Below are 21,118 nucleotides of genomic sequence, written 5' to 3' on the forward strand. Positions count from 1 at the left end.
TGGGAAGAGGAGATTACAGTGAGTCAAGATCACATCACTGCATTCCAGCCTGGGTGATGCAGTGAGACTCCACCCAAAAAAAAAAAAAAAAAAGGTCCATGGCCCATCTGTACTGAAAGCAGCTGGACCTTTACATAAAAAATGTAAAATCCTGGGCCCTACCCCAAACCCTGCAGTCGTTTAACCAATTTTTCAAGTAATTCCAACATGTTTTTAAGTATAAAATCCATGTTTTAAAAAAAATTTATATTGAAATACAGTTATGAAAGTTGACTCAATGATCCTTTTGTGTACCACACATTTATTGATGATCTACTTAAATATGTATTCACAGTCTAGCTATTACTGATGTATGGTCACTTCTAACTCCCAGGTTCAAATTACAACTGGGCTACAGAAGAAAACAATGATCCTTTATTTATTTCAAAGTCAAGTACAAACATAATATATTAAGTTATTCCAGATTATCCAAATCAAGGTTCTCTCCCAGCAGCAAAAGTAATCAATACCTATTTCGTTGCCCAAGTGGGTGAAAAAAAAGGCATATACCAAATATATCCTTTTTCATTGTAAACTTGAAACGTACTTAGAAGGCTACAGCTAACACTGTTTTTTAAAGTATTATTTTTAAAGTGGCTAATTTAACTTAAAAAACAAAAAAACAGAAACAAAAATCCTCTCACAGGGCCATGATCTTTAAAAAATAACCTCACAAATCTCTGGGATACATAAACATACATATGTCATGATATGACCTAAATTTGAGAAGAACCACATTACCTCTCTCTTTTCCTAAACTTCCTACTGTATAAAAATTTTCTTTCTTTTTTTTTTTAGAAGATTCTTTTCTCTCTTTTTCTTTCTTTCTTGTAGAAGAAGAAAAACTAAATTTTCAGAATTGTCTGTAGACAATCTTCACCAAGATTTAAACTTTTATTTTGGGCAGAAACACAAACCTGGAAGAAGCCTTGAAAAGTCACAGGGTTCAGCACTAAGGCAAGCTCACGGGTAAAGCTTATGAAAATGGTAAGTTAAAAATTTTTTTCTTGGCCGGGCGCGGTGGCTCACGCTTGTAATCCCAGCACTTTGGGAGGCCGAGGCGGGCGGATCACGAGGTCAGGAGATTGAGGCCACGATGAAACCCCGTCTCTACTAAAAATACAAAAAATTAGCCGGGCGTGGTGGCGGGCGCCTGTAGTCCCAGCTACTCGGAGAGGCTGAGGCAGGAGAATGGCGTGAACCCCGGAGGCGGAGCTTGCAGTGAGCCGAGATTGCGCCACTGCACTCCAGCCTGGGTGACAGAGCAAGACTCCGTCTCAAAAAAAAAAAAAAATTTTTTTTTCTTGAAAAAGTATTAACATTGGCTGGATGCGGTGGCTCATGCCTGTAATCCCAGCACTTTGGGAGGCCGAGGTGGGTGGATCACGAGGTCAGAAATTCGAGACCAGTCTGGCCAACATGGTGAAACCTCATCTCTATTAAAACTACATGGTGACGGGCGCCTGTGATACAAGCTACTTGGGAGGCTAAGGCAGGTGAATCGCTTGGGAGGCAGAGTTTGCAGTGAGCCGAGATCGCGCCACTGCACTCTAGCCTGGGTGACAGAGTGAGACTCCATCTCAAAAAAAAAAAAAATGTATTAACATTAAAACATCGTTACGGCCGGGCGCGGTGGCTCACGCTTGTAATCCCAGCACTTTGGGAGGCCGAGGCGGGCGGATCACGAGGTCAGGAGATCGAGACCAGGTGAAACCCCGTCTCTACTAAAAATACAAAAAAATTAGCCGGGCGTGGTGGCGGGCGCCTGTAGTCCCAGCTACTCAGAGAGGCTGAGGCAGGAGAATGGCGTGAACCCGGGAGGCGGAGCTTGCAGTGAGCCGAGATTGCGCCACAGCCTGGGCGACAGAGCGAGACTCCGTCTCAAAAAAAAAAAAAAAAAAAAAAAAAAAAACAAACATCGTTACAACACTTAACTTGGTTTGGTAGTTTTTTTTGTTTGTTTTGAGACAGTCTCTCGCTCTGTCACCCAGGCTAGAGTGCAGTGGCACAATCTCAGCTTACTGCAATCTCCACCTCTCAGGTTCAAGTGATTCTCCTGCCTCAGCCTCCCGAGTAGCTGGGACCACCACACCTGGCTAATTTTCATATTTTTAGTAGAGATGGGGTTTCACCATGTTGGCCAGGGTGGTCTCAAACTCCTGACCTCAGGTGATCTGCCTGCCTTGGCCTCCCAAAGTGCAGAGATTACAGGCGTGAGCCACCACGCCCAGCTAGGTTTGGTCATCTATAATTTTACTGGCTGTCAACAATTCTCTCATATCTATTTAATTGAAAGCATTTCTGCTCAATCTCTGCAGACAGAAAAGAAATAGTACATTATTCTTTATATAAACTGTTAATAACTGGCAACAACAAACTGAGTCTTCCCTTGCCTTTCTTTAGACAAAACAACTCTAATTCCTTTAGCTTTTCCCTTAAGAGGTAAAAGACAACTTTTCTGGTGAGTTTTTATTTCTTACTCCATAATTTGTCTTTTTTTTTTTTTTTTTGAGACGGAGTCTCGCTCTGTCGCCCAGGCTGGAGTGCAGTGGTGCGACCTCGGCTCACTGCAAGCTCTGCCTCCCGGGTTCACGCCATTCTCCTGCCTCAGCCTCCCGAGTAGCTGGGACTACAGGCACCTGCCACCGTGCCTGGCTAATTTTTTGTATTTTTAGTAGAGACAGGGTTTCACCGTGTTAGCCAGGATGGTCTCGATCTCCTGACCTCGTGATCCGCCCGTCTCGGCCTCCCAAAGTGCTGGGATTACAGGCATGAGCCACTGCACCCGGCCTCATAATTTGTCTTTTCTATTTTTACTCACCAAGTTCTTTTTCTTTGTATTTGAAAGGTGTCTACTTCCCTTTATTCTTAATTTACTCCCAAGTTCTAAAGCACCAATCTCAATGTTTCTGTTTGTTAATTTTTTGTAACTCCCAACCGTCCTAAGAGGATTCAGACCTTATTCTCTACTCCTAGAATTCTTTGTTAACCATTTCCACCTGCCCGAGTTCACTTCCTACATGCCAGAGAACCTGGTATTCTTTTACAAAATTGCACAGGGATTCTAAGACCAAGGAATCCTCCAAAGTATGTATCACTATTTGATACATGTTATTTATTCCAGATTCCAAAAGTATTCCACTAACCTCCCCTCTCCCCACAAAACAAATTCATTAAAATATAGCTATCTACCAAGAGTATCACAGCAAAAGATACAGCTGTTTACCCATTAAAAGATAAAGACACAGGGCTAGATGCAGTGGCTCACACGAGTAATCCCAGTATTTTGGGAGGCTGAGGCAGGAGTATCGCTTGAGCCCAGGAGTTTGAGACCAGACTGAGTAACATAGTGAGACCCCATCTCTACAAAAAATTTTAAAACTGCCAGACACAGTGGCTCACACCTGTAATCCCAACACTTTGGGAGGCCGAGGCAGGTGGATCGTTTGAGATCAGGAGTTTGAGACCAGCCTGACCAACACGGTGAAACCCTGTCTCTACTAAAAACACAAAAAAATTAGCTGGGTGTGGTAGCACATGCCTGTAATCCCAGCTACTTGGGAGGCTAAGGCAGGAGAATCGCTTGAATCCAGGAGACAGAGATTGCAGTGAGCCAAGATCATGCCACTGCATTCTAGCCTGGGCGACAGAGTGAGACTCCATCTCAAAAAAAAAAAAAAAAAAAGCCAACCATGGTGGCTCACGCCTGTATGCCAACTACTTAGGAAACTGGGGTGACCCCAGGAGTTTGAGGCTGCAGTGAGCCATGACTGCACCACTGCACTCCAGCCCAGGCAACAGAATGAGACCCTATCTCAAAAAAAAGTAAAGAAAGAAAATCAATCCTGAAAAAAAAAAAAAAACCTTTAAAAAATTCTGTTATACAGCAGAGTCTACATCAATAAGTACCAGAAAAAGCTTCCGTCTACCTGCCCAGGTGTAATTTTCATTACCCACCTTGTTTCAATGAGGTAAGCAGTGTATGTTTCTTGCATGTTCATGGCATTTCTTCCAGTTCGTTTTTCTGCTTCTGAAACACTGATTTCTATCTTCTTCAACCAAAAATTATTGTGTGTCATCTAGACAAAAGTAAATAAAACAACAACAACAACAAAAAACCTTTAAGATGGTACTGAAAAAAGCCTCAGCTATGTAAATTAAACCCATTATTGGGTTTACATATTTCAAAATAGTTATTTACAGTTCTTGAGTTGCCAGGGGTTGCAAAATGACAGCAGCAAATGATAGCCTTTATCAACATACAAAAGTACATTAACTTTTTCAGAGGTATTTTATTTATGTATTTATTTTTATTTTTTTTGAGACCAAGTCTCACTCTGCCACCCAGGCTGAAGTGCACTGGCGCGATCTCAGCTCACTGCAACCTTCGCCTCCTGGGTTCAAGGGATTCTCCTGCCTCAGTCTTCCAAGTAGCTGGGATTACAGGCACGCACCAACACACTCAACTGACTTTGGTATTTTCAGTAGAAACAGGGTTTCACCATGTTGGCCAGGCTGGTCTCGAACTCCTGACCTCAGGTGATCCACCTGCCTTGGCCTCCCAAAGTGCTGGGATCATAGGCATGAGCCACTGCACCCGGCCTTCCAGAGGTAGTTTAAAAAATACTATATATGTTGAATGATTAAAATTTAGACATTTCATAAGTGACCAAGAATAATCTATAGAAATACATAAGAAAATATCTCAAAAACACATTAGACACAAAGGATTCTGGGAGGATAGTGGAGTAGGAAGCACTAGGAATCCATCTCTCCACCTAGACGACAACTGCACTGGCAGACTCTGTCTGATGTAAGTATTTGGGAACTCTGGAGTCCAATAAAGGCTTCCAACTCCCAGGGGAAGGCTTGGATGACAAAATGTGGTTAATGTCAATCAATTTCAGCTACCTATCCCTTAGTGCCTAGCAGGCAGCTGAGCAGCATTCCTGGAACAGCCTGATGAAGCCAGGGTAGGGAAAAAGGGCCTTGTTTTCCAAACATCCAGGATCTGTCCTCTGATCACCAACTGCTTCTTCTAAGAGGCACAGACAAAGAAGTGGTGGTCATTGCTGTTGCTCCTCCCCCCATTGTTGCAAGCCTCTTGTCCTGGCTGAAGTGACTTCCAGGGGACTTCAAAAACCAGCATCCTGTTTTTCCTCCCTTCATTTTTCTTTTGACCCCCTTTGGTAAGCCAGACGTTAAAAACTTGGACCTTTAGCCAGGTGTGGTAGTGCGTGCCTTTAGTCCTAGCTACTAAGGAGGCTGAGGCAGGTGGATCAGTTCAGCCCAGGAGGTCAAAACTAGCCTGGGAAACACAGGAAGACCTTGTCTCTTAAAAAGAAAAAATTGGACATTTAAAAACAACTGGATACGTGAGGACAATTAGAAAATAATCACACATGCCCAGGAAAAGGCTCAAGCTCGGGAAAGATCTATAAAGACTTTAAGTTTACACCTCTCTCAGGCTGATCTTTGGCATGGAGACAGCCTACAGTAATTAAAAAATACATAAATAAATAACAAAAACAGCAACTCCCAGGGTAGGAGAAGAATTCGATGTCCAGAGTTACCACATTATTACATGCAAATGCCTAGTTTTCAACAAAAAAAAAATCACAAGGCATATAAAACAGGGTGGTATGATCCCTTCAGAGGGAAAAAATACATCAACAGAAACTGCTCCTGAAAAAGACATGATGACACATCTACTAGAAAAAGACTTTATCCCTTTTTTCATTTCCATTTCTTTTTTTTTGTTTTTTTTTTGTTTGTTTTTTTTTTTTAGACAGAGTCTAGCTCTGTCACCCAGGCAGGACTGCTGTGGTGCAATCTCGACTCAGTGCAACCTCCGGCTCCTGGATTCAAGCGATTCCTGTGCTTCAGCCTCCTGAGTAGCTGGGATTACAGGCGTGTGCCACCATACTGGGCTAATTTTTTTTTTTTTTTTTTTGAGACAGAGTCTTGCTCTATCACCAGGTCAGAGTGCAGTGGCACGATCTCAGCTCACTGCAGCCTCCACCTCTTGGGTTCAAGGGATTCTCCTGCCTTAGCCTCCAGAGTAGCTGAGACTACAGGCCATGTTGTCCAGGCTGGTCTTGAAGTCCTGGGCTCAAATGATCCACCCGCCTCAGCCTTCCAAGCTACTGGCATTACAGGCATGAGCCACCATGCCTGGCTGACAAAGACTTTAAAGTAATCATCTTATAGATGCTCAGAGAACTTAAAGGAAGATGTGGAGAAAGTAAAAAAAAAAATAAATAAATAAATAAAATAAAAAAAAAATGATGTATGAACAAAATAGAAGTATCCAGTAGAGAGATAGAAAACTTACAAAGAAACCAAAAAGTGGCCAGGCATGGTGGCTCATGCCTGTAATCCCAGGACTTTGGGAGGCTGAGGCGGGCAGGTCACCTGAGGTCAAGAGTTCAAGACCAGTCTAGCCAACATGTTGAAACTCCATCTTTACTAAAAATACAAAAACTAGCTGGGCGTGGTGGTGGGCGCTTGTAATCCCAGCTACTCAGGAGACTGAGGCATGGAGAATTACTTGAACCCCGGAGGCAGAGGTTGCAGTAAGCAAAGACCACACTGCTGTACTCCAGCCTGGGTGATAGGGCGAGAAAAAAAAAAAAAAGAAAGAAACCAAAAAGAAATTCTGGAGCTGAAAAGTACAATAACTCAAATTAAAAGTTCACTAGAGGGGTTCAAAGGCAAATTTGAACAGGCACAAGAGAGAACTGGCAAACTAGAAGATAGGAGAATGGAAATTATCAAGTCCGAGGAACAGAAAAAAGATGGAAGGAAAATAAACAGAGCTTAAGGGACATGCAGGACACCATCAAACGGACCAACATGTGCACTGTGGTAGTAAGGAGGGGGAGAGAGAAAAAGGAGAAGGGACAGTATCTGAAGAAATAATGGTTGAAAATTTCACAAATATGATAGAAGAAATGTATATAAACATCCAAGAAGCATGACAAATTCCAAATAAGATGTTTACTGAGACACTTTATAACTTTTCAAAGACAGAATCTTGACAGCAGCAAGACAGAAGCAACTGATCATATAAAAGGAATCTTCAATAAGGTTATCAGCAAATTTCTCATCAGAAACTTTGGAGGCCAGAAGACAGGGAGTGGATATCTTCAAAGTGCTAAAAAATAAAAATAACTGTCAATCCAGAATCCTATACCTAGCAAACTGTCCTTCAAAAGTGTGGGAAAAATTAAGACATTCCCAGAGGCAGGAGAATCGCTTGAACCCAAGAGGCGGAGGTTGCAGTGAGCCGAGATCGCGCCACTGAACTTCAGTCTGGGCAACAGTCACACTCTGTCTCAAAAAAACAAAACAAAACAAAAAAATAATGAAAATGAAATTATAAAAATAAGTCAATTTACAATAGCATCAAAAAGAAAAAATACTTGGGAATTAAGGTGGTAAAAGACTTATACAACGGAAACTATAAAACATTGCTAGAAATTAAAAGAAGATAAATAAATGAAAACACATCCCATGTTCTTGATTTGGAAGATTTAATATTATGAAGATATCAAAACTACCCAAAGCAATCTATATATTCAATGCAAACCCTATGAAAATCCCAATAACATTCTTTGACATTCTTTGCAGAAATAGGAAAACTCATCCTAAGAGTCATATGGAATCTCAAGGGACCCCAAACAGCCAAAGCAATCTTGAAAATGAAGCATAAGGCCAGGTGCGGTGGCTCACGCCTATAATCCCAGCACTTTGGGAGGCCGGGGCGGGCGGATCACGAGGTCAGGAGATTGAGACCATCCTGGCTAACACGGTGAAACCCCGTCTCTACTAAAAATACACAAAATTAGCCGGGCATGGTGGCAGGTGCCTGGAGTCCCAGCTACTCAGGAGGCTGAGGCAGGAGAATGGCGTGAACCCGGGAGGCAGAGCTTGCAGTGAGCCGAGATTGCGCCACTGCACTCCAGCCTGGGCAACAGAGCGAGACTCTGTCTCAAAAAAAAAAGAAAACGTAACATAAAATTGGAGGACTCATACTTCCTGGTTTCAAAACTTACTACAAAGCTACAGTAATAACAACAACGTGGTACTGTCATAAAGACAGGTATATAGACCTACGAAATCGGATAGTCCAGAAATAAACCCTCGAATATATGGTCAATTTTGTGACAAGACAGTTCGATGGGAAAAGGACAATTTTTCCAACAAATGATGCTGGGAAAACTGAATATCCACATACAAAAAAATTAAATTGGACCTTTACCTAACACCCTACACAAAAACTAACTTTAAATGGTTCAAAGACCCAAGCATAAAACTCTTAGAAGAAAATACAGGGGAAAAGTTTCAAGACATTGGATTTAACCATGGTTTCTTGGATATGACACCAAAGGCACAGGCAGTAAAAAAAAAAAATTGGCAAATTGGACTCCATGAAAATTAAAAATGTCATGCATCAAAAGACAATATTAACAGGCCAGGCACGACGGCTCATGCCTGTAATCTCAGCACTTTGGGAGGCCGAGGTAGGAGGATTACTTGAGGTCAGGAGTTCAAGACCAGCCTGGCCCACATGGTGAAACCCCATCTCTACAAAAATACAAAAATTAGCCAGGCGTGGTGTCATGTCTGTAATCCCAGCTGCTTGGGAGGCTGAGGCAGGAAAATCACTTGAACCCAGTAGCCAGTGGTTGCAGTGAGTCAAGATCACGCCACTACATTCCAGCCTGGATGATAAAGCGAGACTCTGTCTCGAGAGAGAGAGGAAAAAAAAAACAGCCTGACCAACATGGACCTGTCTCCACTAAAAATACAAAAATTAGCTGGGTGTGGTGGAGGGGTGCCTGTAATCCCAGCTACTCAGGAGGCTGAGGCAGGAGAATCGCTTGAACCTGGGAGGTGGAGGTTTCGATGAGCCAAGATTGCACCACTGCACTCCAGCCTGGGCAAGAGAGAAACTCCGTCTCAAAAAAAAAAAAAAAAAAAGAGAGAAAGGACAGTATTAGAGTAAAAAGGCAACCCAAAGAACGGAAGAAAGTATTTTCTCTCATGGATCCAGACTATTTAGAGAACTCCCAAAGTCAACAACAAAATACAACCCAATTGCGCCGGGCGCGGTGGCTCATGCCTGTAATCCCAGCACTTTGGGAGGCCAAGGCGGGTGGATCACCTGAGGCCAGGAGTTTGAGGCCAGCCTAGCCAACATGGTGAAACCCTGTCTCTACTAAAAATACAAAAAATTAGCTGGGTGTGGTGGTGAGTTGCCTGTATTCCAGCTACTTGGGAGGCTGAGGCAGGAGAATCGCTTGAGCCTGGGAGGCAGAGGTTGCAGTGAGCTGAGATCGCGCCACTGCACTCCAGCCTTGGTGACAGAGCAAGAATCTGTCTCAAAAAAAAAAAAAAAAAATACGGCCCAATTCAAAAATGGAAAAATGGGCAAAGGACTTCAACAGACATTTTTCTGAAGAAGCACATGAAAAGATAATCAACATCACTCATCATTAAGTAAATGCAAATCAAAACTACAATGAAATACTGCCTCACACCTATAGAATGGCTACTATGAAAAACAAACAATAGGAAATCAGTGTTGGTGAAGCTGTGGAGAAATTGGAACCCTTGTGCCCTATTGGCGGGAATGTAAAATGGTGCGGCTGCTGTAGAAAACAGTACAGTGGTGCCTCAAAAAATTAAAAATACGTCCAGGCGCAGTGGCTCACGCCTGTAATCTCAGCACTTTGGGAGGCCGAGGCGGGCAGATCACGAAGTCAGGAGATCGAGACCATCCTGGCTAACACAGTGAAATCCCGTCTCTACTACAAATACAAAAAAATTAGCCGGGTGTGGTGGTGGGCACCTGTAGTCCCAGCTACTCGGGAGGCTGAGGCAGGAGGATGACATGAACCCGGGAGGTGGAGCTTGCAGTGAGCCGAGATTGAGCCACTGCACTCCAACCTGGGCGATAGAGTGAGACTCTGTCTCAAAAAACAAAAATTAAAAAGACAATTACCATATAATCCAGCAATTCCACTTCTGCCTATATATCCAAAAGAATTAAAAGCAGGGTCTCAAAGAGATATTTGCATATCCATGATATCATGGCACCATCATTCACAATAGGTAAAACGAGGAAGCAATGCAAATGTCCATCAACAGATGAATGGATTTTTTTTTTTTTTTTGAGACGGAGTCTTGCTGTGTCGCCCAGGCTGGAGTGCAGTGGTGCGATCTCACTGCAAGCTCCGCCTCGGCTGAATGGATTTTTTAAACGTGATATATATACAAACAATGGAATACCATTCATCCTTCAAAAGGAAGGAAATTCTGTCATATGCTACAACATGGATATATATCTTAAAGACATTATGATAAGTGAAATAAAACAGTCACACAAAGACAAATACTGTATGATTCCATGTATATGAGGTACTCGGAATAGTCAAAATCATACAGACAGTAAAACGATGGCTGCCAGCAGCTGCGGCAGGGGGAAATAGGTAGCTGTGGTTTAATAGGTACAACTTCAGTTCCACAAGATGAGAAGAGTTCTGGAGGCTGGTTGTACAATGTATGTGAATATACTTATGACCGAACATTTTTAAACCATCAAGATGGTAAATTTTATATCTATATATTTTAACACAATTCATTTTTTGAGACAGTTTCGCTCTTATTGCCTAGGCTGGAGTGCAATGGCGTGATCTCGGCTCACCGCAACCTCAGTCTCCCGGGCTCAGGCGATTCTCCTCCCTCAGCCTCCCGAGTAGCTAGGATTACAACAAGCATGCCTCACCATGCCCGGATAATTTTGTATTTTTAGTAGAGATGGAGTTTCTCCATGTTGGTCAGGCTGGTCTCGAACTCCCGACCTCAGGTGATCCACCCACCTTGGCCTCCCAAAGTGCTGGGATTATAGGCGTGAGCCACCGTGCCCAGCTTTAACACAATTTTTTAAACTGAAGAATAAACACATTATACAAATATGAATGATCCTCGATATTGATATCTAATGTGGGGTTCAACCAAAATCAGATCTCTCTCTCTCAAAAGTCAAATACTATACATATGCCGAAAGGCAAGATTATCAGCAGTCAGCATAATTTTTTTTTAAACAATCAGGAGTCATCTTATATTAAACTTTAAATTCACCTAAACTTAGGCCGGGCGCGGTGGCTCAAGCCTGTAATCCCAGCACTTTGGGAGGCCGAGGCGGGCGGATCACGAGGTCAGGAGATCGAGACCATCCTGGCTAACACGGTGAAACCCTGTCTCTACTAAAAATACAAAAAATTAGCCGGGCGTGTTGGCGGGCGCCTGTAGTCCCAGCTCCTCGGGAGGCTGAGGCAGGAGAATGGCCTGAACCCGGGAGGCGGAGCTTGCAATGAGCCGAGATCGCGCCACTGCACTCCAGCCTGGGTGACACAGCAAGACTCCGTCTCAAAAAAAAAAAAAAAAAAAAAAAAAAAAAAAAAAAAAAAAAAAAAAATTCACCTAAACTTTTGGCAGTGGTTAATAGGCTCCACCCTTGAGGCAGCAAAGTTTTCAGAAGAGCAGACTCCTTTCTTTTCCCACTAGAACATCTCAGGTCTATGCCAAAAGGCGAAAAAGAACAATAAACACACCACTGGCAGACCCTAGGCTGTATGTTTGAGAAAGTGCATCACTGCAGAAAGGTTTCAAATACACCCAAACTAACTCCAAGTCTAAACAAGGAAGAGAAAGTGAGACCACAGGATAACTGCTATGCTATGGCTTTTTTTTTCTTCTTTGCTCACTGTCAAAATTGAGGTGGGTTTTAACTTAATTTAAAATATTGTACTGTATTATAATTGGGGTGTTTTATGAAGGAGAGATAAAAGTAGATACTAAGTGAAGCAAAGGGTAAAAGAAAAAGCTACACATATCAAATTAAACCTAGCCACTATAAGGTCTGAAAGAGGTCTGTGACAGTGCAAAAATATGAATCAGCAATGAAAACAGATGATACACTACACAGCTCTCCCAAAACGTACAGGAAAAATGCAGAAGAAGGTAAAAATGCTAAAAGAAGATAAAGAAAAAAAGCCAACCCAGTGGGTTGAAATCAGCCAACAAAAACAAAAATCTCTCAGTCCTCAAGGCATTTTTACAAAATGTAAGTTTTTATATATGTATGTACTAAGACAGAAAATAAGAGAGACAGCAGGAAATCATCATCCAAAAGAAAGCTCAAGAAATCACCTAAGCACAAGCCACCCAACATCAGGGTTGGTTATGAAGCCCTCATTGGTTGACACACACATATATACATGTATTAATAATATGTTCTGGCCCACAGCCAAGCATTTTGATTTACCATCTGCTCCAGTGACAAATTCCCTGAATTCTGAAAGCACATCCTGATAAAGCAAGTCATTAATATCTCCCTAGTCAAAAAGATAAGACATATGAATCATAAATTGACCCTGTCATACCACCCAGTTTCAAAGAAGGAAAAAAGATAAAAGCATAAAATCAGCTATCATAAAAGCTAAAGGATACAAACAGGCACACAACAATAATACCAGTAGGGTTGGTAGATGATATAAAATTACTTACACTGTCAGTAGTAAAGCACAGAACAGTGCCACGAGTAACAAAACTGAACACCATAATTGTTAAAAGGACGCATTCAACAGATTTAAAGATGGACTGGCTTGTTGAATGGCAGATGAGACCAGGGACCTTTTAAAGAGAGACCTAATTTTTATTTTATTTTTAAATATTATGTGTAGAGAAGAGGTCTCACTATGTTGCCTAGGCTGGTCTCAAACTCCTGGGCTCAAGCAGTCCTCTCACCTCAGTGCAGGGTCAACAGATAGAACAACTTTTTTTTTTTGAGACAGAGTGTCACCCAGGCTGGAGTGCAGTGACTCAATCCTGGCTCACTGCAACCTCTATCTCCTGGGTTCAAGTGCTTCTCATGTTTCAGCCACCCAAGTAGCTGGGATTACAGGTGTGTGCCACCATACTCAACTAATTTTTGTGTTTTTATTAACAGTAGAGATGGGGTTTCGTCATGATGGCCAGGCAGGGCAAGTAATTTAGCCTGTCTGTGCTTCAGTTTCCTCATCTGCAAAACAGAGATAATAATAGTACCTGCAATAAATGGAATGTTTGTGTCCTCCTAAAATGTATATGTTAAAATCCTAACACTAAAGGTGATGGTATTAGGAGGTGGGGCCTTTGGAAAGATTACGACATGAGGGTAGGGCCCTCATAAGTGGGGTTAGTGCCCTGATAAAAGAGATCCCAGAGAGTTCCTCTCCTCCTTCCACCATGTGAGGACACAGGGAAAAGGCAGCCTACAATGAGCCAGGAAGCAGCCCTCACCAGTCACTGGATCTGCCAGTTCCTTAATCTTGGACTTTCCAGCCTCCAAGACTGTAAGCAATTCGTTGCTATTGTTTATAAGCCACTCAGTCTGTGGTACCTTGTTACAGCAGCCCGAACAGACTAAGACAGTACCTAATTCACAAAGTCATTGGGAACATTTAATGGGTTAATGCATATCAAGAGTTTGATTTAAAGTTGCTTGGCACATAGCAAGAGCTCAAGTATTACTTTTCGGCCATTATTTTTAGATTTAAATTTTCTGATGATGAAAATTATACATGCTAAATGTACAAACACTGAAAAAAATTAAGTAAATATAAATCATCTGTATCCCACAACCCAGCGCTAACCACTGTTACCATAACGGTATACTTCCTTATCACCTTTTTTCTAGGCGTGATGCTTCCGTGTTACTGAAACAGGTCAGACAGCTAAGGATAAGAACCACCTACTGAAATTACTTCCCTTTGGGGCTCTGTCTACACTGATCAGAGGTAGCTGGTACTAGGTTAAAAATGATGTGTTTACTAATAGTGATGCTTACTTCAGCTGTAAATAACTTAGTTCAGGCTGCTATAACAAATGACCATAGACTGGCTGGTTTGTAAACAACAGAAATTTATTGCTCACAGTCCTGGAGGCTGAGAAGTCCAAGATCAAGGAACTGGCAGATTCGGTGAGGGTCTGCTTCCTGGTTCACAGACAGCTGTGTTTCACTGTGTCTTCATATGGCTGGAAGAAAGGAGACTTCTGGATTTTTTTTTTTTTTAATAAGGGCACTAATCCCACTCACGAAGGCTCCATCCTCATGACCTAATCACCTTCTAAAGGCCCTTCCACCAAACACCATCACAATGGGATTAGGTTTCAACATATGAATTTTGGGGAGACAGAAACATTCAATCCAAAGCAATAACTAAGAAAAATAGGGTTATAATATATGACCTGTTCTCTTGTGCTTTTTTCTGTAAAAATACTTTTAAAATAACAGCACAGCTATTCAGAAAACATTAATTTTTATTTAAAATACAACAATATGTTAAGTTTGAACAGTGTTCCAAACTGAGTAACACATTCATGGTCCATGAAATTAATTTGGTGGGTTGTGACCGACACTTTTTTTTTTTTTTTTTTTTGAGACTGAGTCTCGCTCTATTGCATAGGGTGGAGTGCAGTTGCATGATCACAGCTCACTGCAACCTCCGCCTCCTAGGTTCAAGCGATTCTCCTGCCTTAGCCTCCCAAGTAGCTAGGATTACAGGCATGTGCCACCATGCCTGGCTAATTTTCATATTTCCAGTACAGCGGGCTTTCACAATGTTGCCCAGGCTGGTCTCAAACTCCCAACCTCAGGTGATCCGCCCCCCTCAGCCTCCCAAAGTGCTGGGATTACAGGTGTGAGCCACTGCACCTGGCCTCCAAAACTTTTTTTGACACAAGGTCTTGCTCTGTCACCCAGACTGGAGTACAGTGACATGATCATGGCTCACTGCAGCCTCAACCTCCCTGGTTCTTGCTCCCACCTCAGCCTCTTGAGCAGCTGGGACCAAAGGTACAGGTCACCACACTAGACTAATTTTTTTATTTTTTGTAGACTGGGTCTCCCTACATTCCCGACAATGATCTCAAGGCATGGGCCTCAGCCTCCTAAAGTCCCGAGATTATAGGTGTGAGCCACTGCATCCAGCCCAATGCTTCTTTTTAATTTAAAAATATAGAAAAGAAAAATATCAGAAAGTGTTGCATGCAGTAATGGCTAAGTATTGTTTCCTGAAACAACAATCACATATTAAAGTACGTGTATGCTGATTATGATGTAAAAGTGTATTTTGCTTTGGGAGGCCAAGGCAGGAGGAGTGCTTGAGGCCAAGAGTTCAAGACCAGGCTGGCCAAAATGGCAAAACCCCATCTCTACTAAAAAAAATACAAAAATTAGCCAGGTGTGGTGGTGTGTGCCTATAGTCCCAGCTATTCGGGAGGCTTGGGCAGGAGAATCGCTTGAACCCGGGAGGTGAAGGCTGAAGTGAGCTGAGATTATGTCATGGTACTCCAATGTGGGCAACAGAGGGAGACTGTCTCAAAAAAAAAAAAAAAATGTATTTTGAGTCGGGCATGGTGACTCACACCTGTAATCCCAGCAATTTGGGGGGCTGAGGTGGGAGGATCACTGGAGCCCAGATGTTTGAGACCAGCCTGGGCAACATAGGGGGATCTCGTCTCTATAAAAAAAATAGAAGAAATCAGTCAGGTATGGTGGTATGTGCCTGTAGTTCCAGCTACTCCAGAGGCTGAGGTGGGAGGACTGCTTGAACCCAGTAGGTCAAGGCTGCAGTGAGCCGTGATCATGCCATTGCACTCCAGCCTGGGCAACAGAGCAAGACTTGGCCTCAAAAAAAAAAAAAAAAAAGAAAATGTATTTTGTACTGTGAATCACCTTCAGAAAAATCTGAGAGCCACTGAGGTAGAAAACGATTTTTAAAAGTTCTTGGGGCTGGGTGCTATAGCTCACTCTTGTAATCCTGGTGCTTTGGGAGGTGAAATGGGAGGACCACTTGAGCCCAGGAGTTTGAGACCAACCTGGACAACAAAGTGAGACCTCTTCTCAATCAATCAATAAAAAATTACTGAGTATGATTTTATCATCTGCTGCTAAAGTGATGAATTCTGTAATTAGGCCTATAAACTTTATCTTCCTTTTTAATGTTATCCTTACCCACAGAATGCCTCAAACCTTACTCACAATCTGGTCTACTCCACTTAGTTCTGTGCAGCCAATCAGTGAAGGTATTCAATGTGCACCAGAATTTTTAACCACCAGCTGCTCAATCACTCTACTCCATCAGCATTACCAGGTCTAGAGCACTCTCCCTAAAAATCACTTATGAATTCCTCAGGTAATGGTTTTTCTCTGGCAAATACTGTAAATGGTTTTTCTCTGGCAAATACCTGTCTGTTAACTGCCAACTCAATGGAATCTAAAAAAGTACTCTGTCCTCCACACCCTTGCTATTTCCTCTCCTTCTGCTCGGGCTAATTACTACTTTCTTAGAGAATGAATTCCCTTCTCATATTTTCCATTTTCCAAATTATTTTAAATAGAACTGACTATAGCTTTAAAAAACTGTACAGAAAAAGAGCTTACATAGAGTTTAAAGAATCCCGATTAGTGGTGTTAAAACCAGAAGAGTCTTGTGACTCTTTGGCAGTGCAGTTTCCACAACCTCTTGGGGTAGGATAATTGATATAAATTACTCTCCCTCTTACAATCTGCAGTCAAAAATAAGGCTGGGCCGGGCACAGTGGCTCACGCCTGTAATCCCAGCACTTTGGGAGGCTGAGGTGGGTGGATCACTTGAGGTCAGGAGTCCGAGACCAGCCTGGCCAACATGGTGAAACCCCCTCTTTACAAAAAATACAAAAATTAGTCAGGTGTAGAGGCACATGCCTTTAACCACAGCTACTCAGGAGGCTGAAGCACAAGAATCGCTTGAACCCAGGAGGCAGAGTTTGCAGTGAGCCAGGATCCTGCTACTGCACTCCAGCTGGGGCCACAGAGCAAGGTTCTGTCTCAAAAAAGAAAAAAAATGGTGGTTAAGCAAGCTTTCTTTTTCATCTCTGAACACTATTTGCCTAGACATCTTTGTAGTAAAAAAATGGATAAATCAACACATCTTTCAAACCTTTTTTTCCTTTTCAAAATTACAACTTAGGCTGGTCTGAAGATAGTAAGTTATCTCAATTTATTTTCACAATCAGTTACAGATCAAACTCTTTGTTCTACTCTTTTCCCCCTTCTCACTACTGCACTTGACTAGTCTAAAAAAATTACAACTTAGTGTTAACTACACTAAAAACTTTAAAATACAGTATTGGAACAATGTACAAGACTATTTCAAACTTTTTTTTAATGAAGCAAAATGGCTTAATGGAAAAAGAACTGATTTCAATGCTGGTGAACCTAGATTCAAATTCCAGCCATGCTACTGACTAGCTTGTGACCATCGTCAGAATACTTCTCTCTGAGCCTCTGGCTGGTTCCATTTACCCATCTATTGGAAGTAATTTTGAGAATTAAATGAAAAGTAGAGCCCCACTGTGCACAGCACACACAAAACTAACTTACTTTTCTGCCGAGACCACATTCCTATCAGTAACAGCTACAATGAGGCCATAAAAATATTACAGTAATTTTAAACTGAAGACTGAGTGAGAGAGAGTATAGAGAGAGGTGAAGGGACGTGAAGACCTTCAAAGGACAGGTTTTTAGATTTTCTCTTTGAGGGGAGAAGAGGGGAAGAGGAAGGAATGCACTGAATGTATGTTTGTTTAAACACCTTGTACTTCTGAAATATTTGCCCAAATGGCTTGTGTCTCTTTATGAATTACTAAATTAGGGAGTTGTTTTAAGAAACCACATAGGCCGAGGGCAGTGGCTCATGTCTGTAATCCCAGCACTTTAGGAGGCTGAGGCAGGCAGATCGCCTAAGGTCAGGAGTTCGAGACTAGCCTGGCCAACATGATGAAACCCCATCTCTACAAAAAACACAAAAATTAGCTGGGCATGGTGGCACACACCTGTAATCCCAGCTACTCAGGAGGCTGAGGCATGAGAATCGCTTGAGCCTGGGAGGCAGAGGTTTGCAGTGACCTGAGATCACACCACTGCACTCCAGCCTGGGTGACAGGTCAAGAGACTGCTTAAAAAAAAAAAGAATAAAAATGTCAGGAAGTAGTATGTAACTACAACTTATACTGTATGATAGCATCCCTGGGTTTTCAAATATTTAGAACTACATAGTGTTCTTTTAATTAATGAGACATATATAATGCCTTTTAAATTAACATAAACAGATTTTATATTCTAGTTGCAATTTCATATTAATTAAATACCTAATGGCAGGCTGTGGTGGTGTGTACCTGTAGCCCCAGCTACTCAGGAGGCTGAGGCAGGAGGACTGCTTGAACCTGAAAGTTCAAGGCAAGTCTGGGCAACATAGAGATACCTCATCTTTACCAAAAAAACCCCAAAACTTAGCCAGGTGTGGTGGCATGCATCTGTAGTCCCAGCTACTCAGAAGGCTGAGGCAGGAGGATTGCTTGAGGTCAGGAGGTCGAGGTTGCAGTGAGCCATGATTGTGCCACTGCACTCTAGCCTGGGAGACAGAGTGAGAAACTGTCTCAAAGAAAAAAAAAAAGCACATCCAAAAAAGTCTTCCTGCTACCTTATATACCCAGATATGCTCCACAGCAGGCAAAACTTTCAAATCCTGAAGTCCCTGCTTAGCTGGTCTCTAAACTTAAAAGTCTTTCAGGCCTGGCACCATGGCTCACACCTATAATCCCAGCACCATTGTGAGGCCCAGGTGGGCAGATCACTTGAGCCCAGGAGTTGCAGACCAGCCTGGGTAACATGGTGAAAACCCATCTCTACAAAAATACAAAAATTTGGCTGGGCATGATGGCTCACACCTGTAATCCCAGCACCTTGGGAGACCGAGGAGGGTGGATCACTAGAAGTCAGGAGTTCGAGACCAGCCTGACCACCATGGCAAAACCCCATCCTTACTAAAAATTTATAAAAAAAAAAAATTTAGCTGGCAGTGGTGGCGCCCACCTGTAACCCCAGCTACTCAGATGGCTGAGGGATGAGAATCGCCTGAACCTGGGAGGCGGAGGTTGCAGTGAGCTGAGATCGTGCCACTGCACTCCAGCCTGGGTGACAGAGTGAGACTGTGTCTCAAAATAAATAAATTAATTAATTTAGCCGGGCGTGGTGGTGTGTGCCTGTAGTCCTAGCTACTCAGGAGGCTGAGGCAGGAGGATCGTTTGAGCCTGGGCGGTCAAGATTGAAGTGAGCTGTGTGAGCAATGCACACAAAAGGAGGCTTTGGGCAGGGTGGTCTGATGTGGAGCACTGCAGTTAGTTTCTTAAAGGCTTCAATATAAGCAGGTCTACAAATCTTGCATTATATATGCAAACACTTTGTAATGAAAGCACTTACAAATATAAGATGATACATTTTTCCCCTTTTCCTCAAGCAAATGAAAATCACTAATTACTAAAGGGTCTTCAAAAAGTACATGGGTTATTAATAAGCCTCCAATGGGAAACATAGCACTTCCCCAAAAACAAAGAAATTACAGCCAAATAAGGAGTTTAAAAAATGTTTTCTCATTTGTACCTTTTCTTGAAGCTGACACTTTCTTCAATTTCCTGATGGCAGCACCAGTCAAACCACCCTTATTGCCCCTGACCTGAGCCTCACTCTAGTCCCCCATTCCCTTCCTTCTCAAGCACTGCTGCCCACTCCCCACTGTGTCCCTTTAAGCTACTCCCCAGCAAAACCCCTTAGCAACTGGCTGAAACATCAGCGTTCTTCTCGCGGTCCAGATCTCCCAGCTACGCGACCACTGAAAACCCCCTCCTCCAGCCTCGCCCATCCGGGGCCCAGGCCCCCACGCCCGCGGGGGCGCCCCCCCCCGCGTCCCTTTCCCTCCCCTTCGCAGTCTCGACACTTGCCTCAGTCACCCGCAGCGCCTGGCACTCGCCCCGCACCCAGCACCCCGTTTTTCCACTGAGCCTCCTCTCACTGCACCTGCGGACCCCGCCTTTCCACCTCGCTCCCCCTCACTGCTGGGCCTCCTCGGCCGAGCCCACTGGCCCGGCCTGGCCCGCTAGGCCACCACACAGGCCATGAGGGCTCTGCCGCCCCTTCTCCTCACCGTGTCGACCCCGGAGTTCTCTTCTCCGGCCCCCTCCGCTTCCTTGCCGACCGCAGCCCCCAGCCCAGCGTCTGGGGAGCCCAGCGGCTCCAAGGGCGCCGGCTGGAGCTGCCGCTCGGGTTCCAGAGGTGCCTGCTCCATGGCTGCAGTTCGGCGCGACGAACCCAGTGCGCCTGCGCCGCCGCCGCCGCGCCCACGGCCAACCAGTCTCTCAGCTAGCTATGCCCGCCCCTCCGCTCCCTCGCCTCGCCCCTCTGGTCAACCTGGAGGGCTCCGGGAGCTGCAGCTGGAGGCGGAGCCGGGGGTGAAAGGACACGCAAGCCTGCGGAGGACCTGGTCAGCTGCTAAGCTAGGAGACCCAGAAAGCTGGGGAGCTGGTGAAGAGAGAGACAAAGATAAAGGCAAGGGGAAAGTGAACACCTGAAGTAGGCACGGCGATCCTAAAGCCAACGAAACTCAAAAGAAATTGGAGGCGTAGTCTGACCTGCTCCCTCTGGGCCTCTGCCTTGTCTGTTATTATTGGGTCTGTTTTCTCCCGGAAAGATCAGAACTCCATAAATTGTTAACTTTCAGCAGGTTGAGTAACACATTCAGCAAAAGGTAATACTTGCAAGTTTTTGTTTTTGCTTTTTTTTTTTCTTTTTGAGACAGAGTTTCCCTCTCGTTGCCCAGGCTAGCGTGCAGTGGCGCGATCTCAGGTCACCGCAACCTCCGTCTCCCGGGTTCAAGCGATTCTCCTGCCTCAGCCTCCGGAGTAGTTGGGATTACAGGCGCCCGCCACCATCCCCGGCTAATTTTTTATTTTTTATTTCTTATTTTTTTGTATTTTTAGTAGAGACGGGGTTTCACCATTTTGGCCAGCCTGGTCTCCAACTCCTGACCTCGTGATCCGCTCGCCCCGGCCTCCCAAAGTGCTGGGATTACAGGCGTGAGCCACCGCGCCCGGCCTTTGCAAGGTTTTGAGGAAAGTGAAGCGTTCTGTTGAAGCAGGGCTTGAGTTCTGT

The 21,118-nt window shown here is 43.7% G+C and overlaps 1 protein-coding gene across 1 annotated transcript in view; it reads right to left on the reverse strand.

Annotated features, from left to right (window-relative positions):
- SNX4 (sorting nexin 4) overlaps window positions 1-20,525 on the reverse strand; it is an 87,853-nt gene extending 67,328 nt beyond the window's left edge. Inside the window, exons 1-2 of the mRNA XM_055260238.2 lie at window positions 20,115-20,525; window positions 3,997-4,118 (exon numbers count right to left, since the gene is read on the reverse strand). Of these exons, the coding sequence (XP_055116213.1) occupies window positions 3,997-4,118; window positions 20,115-20,255 (263 nt within the window). The 5' untranslated portion in view covers window positions 20,256-20,525. The remainder of the gene's footprint in view (window positions 1-3,996; window positions 4,119-20,114) is intronic.
- Between the last annotated feature and the right edge of the window lie 593 nt (window positions 20,526-21,118).

This window comes from Symphalangus syndactylus, chromosome 21, assembly GCF_028878055.3.
Source record: "Symphalangus syndactylus isolate Jambi chromosome 21, NHGRI_mSymSyn1-v2.1_pri, whole genome shotgun sequence".
Lineage (NCBI taxonomy): Eukaryota > Metazoa > Chordata > Mammalia > Primates > Hylobatidae > Symphalangus > Symphalangus syndactylus.